We start from the raw sequence: 4,968 nt of genomic DNA, 5'->3' as shown, positions 1-4,968 counted from the left end.
ACACAATTGGGTTTTCCATTACATTCACCAAATTTTGTCTCTGGATTTGGAAGACCAGAGCATACAGAACTGCTTTATGGGTAAGGAAGCAGCCTCAGACCTATGTGCAGGCTAACACCAGGCAGTTGCCCAGCAGGTGAAATCAGGTAACTAACATTTTCATTTGCACCATCAGTCAGTTTTGGGTCGAAACAGAGAGCAGATCTGACTCCCAGCATGGTACCCAGTGCTGACAGAGGAGGCAAAAGCAGGGCAGTGGTAGTGTGGAGGGGAGAAGATGACTGTTCCTTTCAGCAGCTGCCCACAGTTAACGAGGCTTAGCATGAAATTGCATCTTACATCCCAAGAAAGGTGGATCCAGGAAAACACTGTTCTCTGTCAGCCAAACTCAGCTCTCTGATATGCAATCAATATAAGGTTGAGATTTAGAGATACAGGCATGTACCCTGACTAAGTCAAAAAGGCTCTGAAATCTACACCCTGTTCAGGCTCGGAAACACCCTCGTTACATTCTCCTCACCTATTTCCCCCTCGCTTCTTAGCCTAAAGAAGCAGTTGTAAAGAATTCCAATGCTCCAATTCCAATGCTCCAATTCCAATTAGCTCCAATGCTAAAGAATTCCAGGGTATGGGGAGTCAGCCCTGTTGCCTGAGATGAAAGATCAATAACGAGTTGAAAATCTGGAAGCCATTCTTACACAGGGTACAGGCAGAGAGAGTAAGAGAAGTGGAGAGAAGGGGAGAAGAAGACAAAACTTGCTGGGCTCCCTCAAATAAGAGTTACTCCTGCAGTTATATGGAAGATTAAGAAAAGGGAGTTGTAACCTGCATCCTGACAGTTCCAGCACTCCAAGAACAAGTTAAATGAACTGTTCACCTCAACTACATGTTCTAAAGGCGACTTGTGCACTTCTTCAACATGAAAGGATTTGATCATCCCAAGAAAAACGATCTGCAAAGACATCAACTCTGACTGAGGAAGGCTTGAGATGCAGACTACAGGAACCTTGGAAAGACTCTGAGAAAGCAGTACTACACGCTACCTCTGCTTTTCTTCTGTTCCCAGGACATTCACTATCAATGGGACAGGATGGAGCAGACCCAGCCCCACAGTCATTTACCCCAGTAATGGCACCACTGAGCAGTCAGACAAGCCACCTTAGTTACACCTAAGCCACACATCCTTGGACAGTTTGGGCTGTGGAGGTTTCCCACCTGCTGTGAGCTGAGCTAACTAAACTGAAGTAGCTTGAGAGTCAGCCACAACTGCAAACATCTCCGAGCAATATTCCATGTTACGCTGCCATAATAAGCCTAACCAAAAAAGTAAAATTGAGATGTCTCTCCTTGCAGACACGGGAATGGCCCAACCCACCACAGCTGTTATACATCACCCTCCTCTTACTTTCTAATGCTTGCAATGTCATGCTTCAGCCAGTGACCAGTCAATGTTTTGAACACTGGTCTATTGTATCTTTATGTTACAGAACATGTGGCTATTGAAAGGAAAACATAATTCTGAAAAGGATGTCTATACATTTACCCTGCTCAGATGATTCCGAGTATGAAATGAAAGAACACGCTCACTAAGCAAGAAAATTCAGTGGGGATACCATTACTTTCCATGGTAAAGGACAGGGGAAATGAAACAGCTTATAAAACGACGAATAGCAAAGAAGTCCTGTCCTTACAGGATATTTTTAGGCACAAAGCTTAAAATAAGAGATTGTAATGAAAATACTTCTCTCCTTTTCTGTTATCAGACGTCAGTTTTCCCTTTGCTGCTGTACAACACTGTGCTGCAGTTCAACGTCCCATCGCCATCTATCCGTCAGAGCGACCCTGGCAGCTCACTTGTAACCACCTCCGTCTATTGCTCGGACATCTTGTAACAGACAGCTTCCAAATCACACTCCCATGTTTAAACACATTAAAATCCAAGATACAGCAAAGCACACGGAGCCAAGCATTACAGGCTTCCTCTTTCAAGCAACGGTGTTTTTTCTACAAACCAGAGAGCAGAAAACCCACAAATTTTTAACTTCAGGAGCTGGCAGCAGAGAAGCAACATGCCCTGTCCGACGTGAACTGACTGGAACACATGCACGCCCCTGTGCTGCTGTGAGCATGCAGAGCTCAAAGAGAGGTTAAAAGAGATGCTGCTCAAAGAGATGCAGCATGTCTGCAGTACAACACCGCAGCCAAGGTGATAAATCCACCACCCAGCACACTTCGAAAGGCTCTGCCGGGGTCAGCACAGGCCTGGCTGGGCTTCCAGGTTTCTGCTCAGCATCAGCCCTCAGAGCATCTCCTGTAGGGCTGCATCAAGATCCCTACCCTGTAAATCCTCATGGTGGCTGTTCCTCAAGGATCAAGTCTCATGGCAAATACACTAAATCTGCTCACGGGCTCGGCAGCACCTCAGCTAACCAGCCAGAAACAATGCTGCTGGGAGCCCACTGTGGATAGACGCTGACTGTGCACAGAGCCAGCACAGGTGAGCAGGATTCATCAGCCTGACTTCAGGGAAAAGCTGGCCTCACACCTGAGACAATGCACCTAAACTAGTAAACTTGTCCAGACCTGAACTTGCGCCTCTTTCTCAGCACTAAACTGCTCCTGCTAAGCCTCCACAGCACTGTTAACACATTCACCCCAATACATCACCAAAAGAAAATTGAGATTTACTCATGTTTGAGGAATATAACCCCCAGGGGGCAGCCAGAAACAGCACACAAGCTGGAGGGTCTGAGAGGCTTTCATCTTAAAACCTGGAGACCAGTGAGTTCTGATCTGGACTTTTTCCTCCCCTGCATTTCATATGACTTTAGACTCACTGGGGAGCCTAAAATCCCTAGGGATTTTTGCCACAGCTCAGTCAGCTTTGCTATCAAGGCATTACTGCTCATGCTCCACGCGTATGGCCTCAAAATTGCCCACCTCCCATCATTTTCAGATTCACCCTGTTTTGGCAGAAATTAACAGACACCTCAGACTTTTGAGTGTTTCTTTGCTATACAAAACACTCAGTCATCACTGTAGGCTAGATCCCTGCAATTTTGATACATGCACTTACTGTTTACAATGTCACCTTTCAGCTGAAGAATTTGTGCAACAGGCATTGTGAGAATAACTACATCAAACAGTTCTGGCGGTCCAGTTTTCCTGGAGACTTCCCATTTCCCATCTCGGAGAGAGATCTGAGTTACGTGCTGCTCATAGATGACATCTGCACCTGCGTGAAAAAAGCAGTTAAGTACACCTAACAGTGAATTCCACAGAGAAAGTGCAGAGCAGTTTCCCTTGGTAAGTGGGTGATGTGCAAACATCAAAGCACACGGACCATCTTGGGGCAACGTTTCACAAATTAGGTTGAATCAATTTAACAGCTAGCATATGAGATTAAAACAGGGGATCCTCATCAGCCAAAATGATCCCGTCATTCCCCTGTGCTAGGGCTGATATTCATCTGACTCCTCTCTAACATGATTCAACTCAGTAAACGGATGGAAAACTTCCAATTGCTCTCTTCTTTGGGTCAGTTTACTGTGTCTTTAGTGAGCTGAACCAATTCAGAGCGAAATCCAACGAGCACAGGAGGTAGTACAGGGTAAGAAATCAAAGCACACCCTCAAGAGCTGAAAAAGTGTTGCCCCTCAACATCTCCCATATATCAGAAGACAGGAATGTAGTTAATTATTTTCAAGATTATGGTCTTAAAAAAAAAAAAAAAAACACAAAACCAAACCACCCAGCTAATTAAGAAAAGATAAAGACAATCACATTAAAGGAGTGAAGCTTGACTGCTCGTAAAGATAACATTTTTCAAACCAGAGTTAAATTAGTCGCTAAACTTCACAGATGGTTCTGTCACATTACAGCTAATGCAGCTAAACTCTCCGACGACCTTCTCCTTCAGTCTTTTCTAAAGCGCTTTGAACACAGTAGGTTCCCATACTGCATAGGCACTCTTTTCTACGAACCACAGAATGCAGCTGAACACTATGCTCCCAATTGCTCAGTTAAACTGCACAAAAAACAGATAAAACACCTATTCAAGTGCAACTCGCATCTCTTCTCAACCATGACCTCACTCCCACTGTCATTTCTGTCCTAATTGTATTAGGTCTGACTCCCATATGCTAAAGCAAAGAGTGTAAATATAAGTTTGGCCCCTGATCCTCCAGGCAACATATTTGTATAGAGGTTTTTCTAAGCCAACAGGGCAGCTGTAGTCAGTGAAGCACCTGGAGGACTTAGAAATTTACAGAGCTTGCAGACATGTTTACCCATCTAAACAACTTTAAGACATACATAAACAAGGAACTTGAACATCCTCATTGGAGATTTAAATTTGAAAGACAGTTCAAGAATACCATCAAAACCACAATCATTAAAACCTTTCATTTCCTACAAAGACATCTAAAAAGATTACCTGACTGTTTTAAATAATACTTGACAACCGAGGACATGCCCTGGGGTGCCATGTAGTTGCAGGAGCCTGCTTTCACTACCATTCCTTCAATGGGTGCAGTCAGTGGTTTCAAGATGCCATGAGACAGAAGTTCCTCATAGAACCTTAAAGGGAGAAAACAGCAGAGAGATCAAAATACACTACACGAAAACCAATGCCTGCTGTCGTTACTTTTCACAATTAAGACCAGCCTAACTTTTGAATGTAGGGAACAGTTTTTAACTACCTCATACAAGCTGTGTTTCACGCCTGGTTACGCACGAGCGGGAACCATCCCTACATAGCAACAGACTACCTTGCTGTTTTCCTGGGGGGTACAAGAGCCCAAGGTCACCCACCGTGCCTGTAACAAACTCCTGGTGGTCTGACCTGAAGGTTACAGGGGGCAGGGACATACACGAGAGCGATTTAAAGCTCCGAACATCGGTACAAACCGCACCACCACCGTGGAGCGCAGGGATAGTCCAGCAGCTGGGGGCAGGTGCCTGACACAC

General features: G+C 44.8%; 1 protein-coding gene across 1 annotated transcript; it reads right to left on the bottom strand.

Moving 5' to 3' along the window:
• Window positions 1–3,076: 3,076 nt before the first annotated feature.
• Window positions 3,077–4,578, bottom strand: LOC104513106 (renalase-like; the record flags this gene model as incomplete). Its single annotated transcript, XM_010156344.1, has 2 exons — window positions 3,077–3,235; window positions 4,436–4,578. Coding segments are annotated over 2 exons (302 nt in total), but the record flags the coding sequence as incomplete, so codon positions are not given.
• Between the last annotated feature and the right edge of the window lie 390 nt (window positions 4,579–4,968).

Source organism: Eurypyga helias, unplaced genomic scaffold (genome assembly GCF_000690775.1).
Source record: "Eurypyga helias isolate BGI_N326 unplaced genomic scaffold, ASM69077v1 scaffold37377, whole genome shotgun sequence".
NCBI classification, from domain to species: Eukaryota; Metazoa; Chordata; class Aves; order Eurypygiformes; family Eurypygidae; genus Eurypyga; species Eurypyga helias.
Note: the sequence above shows the minus strand (reverse complement) of the source record. Positions and strands in the feature narration are given on the sequence as shown.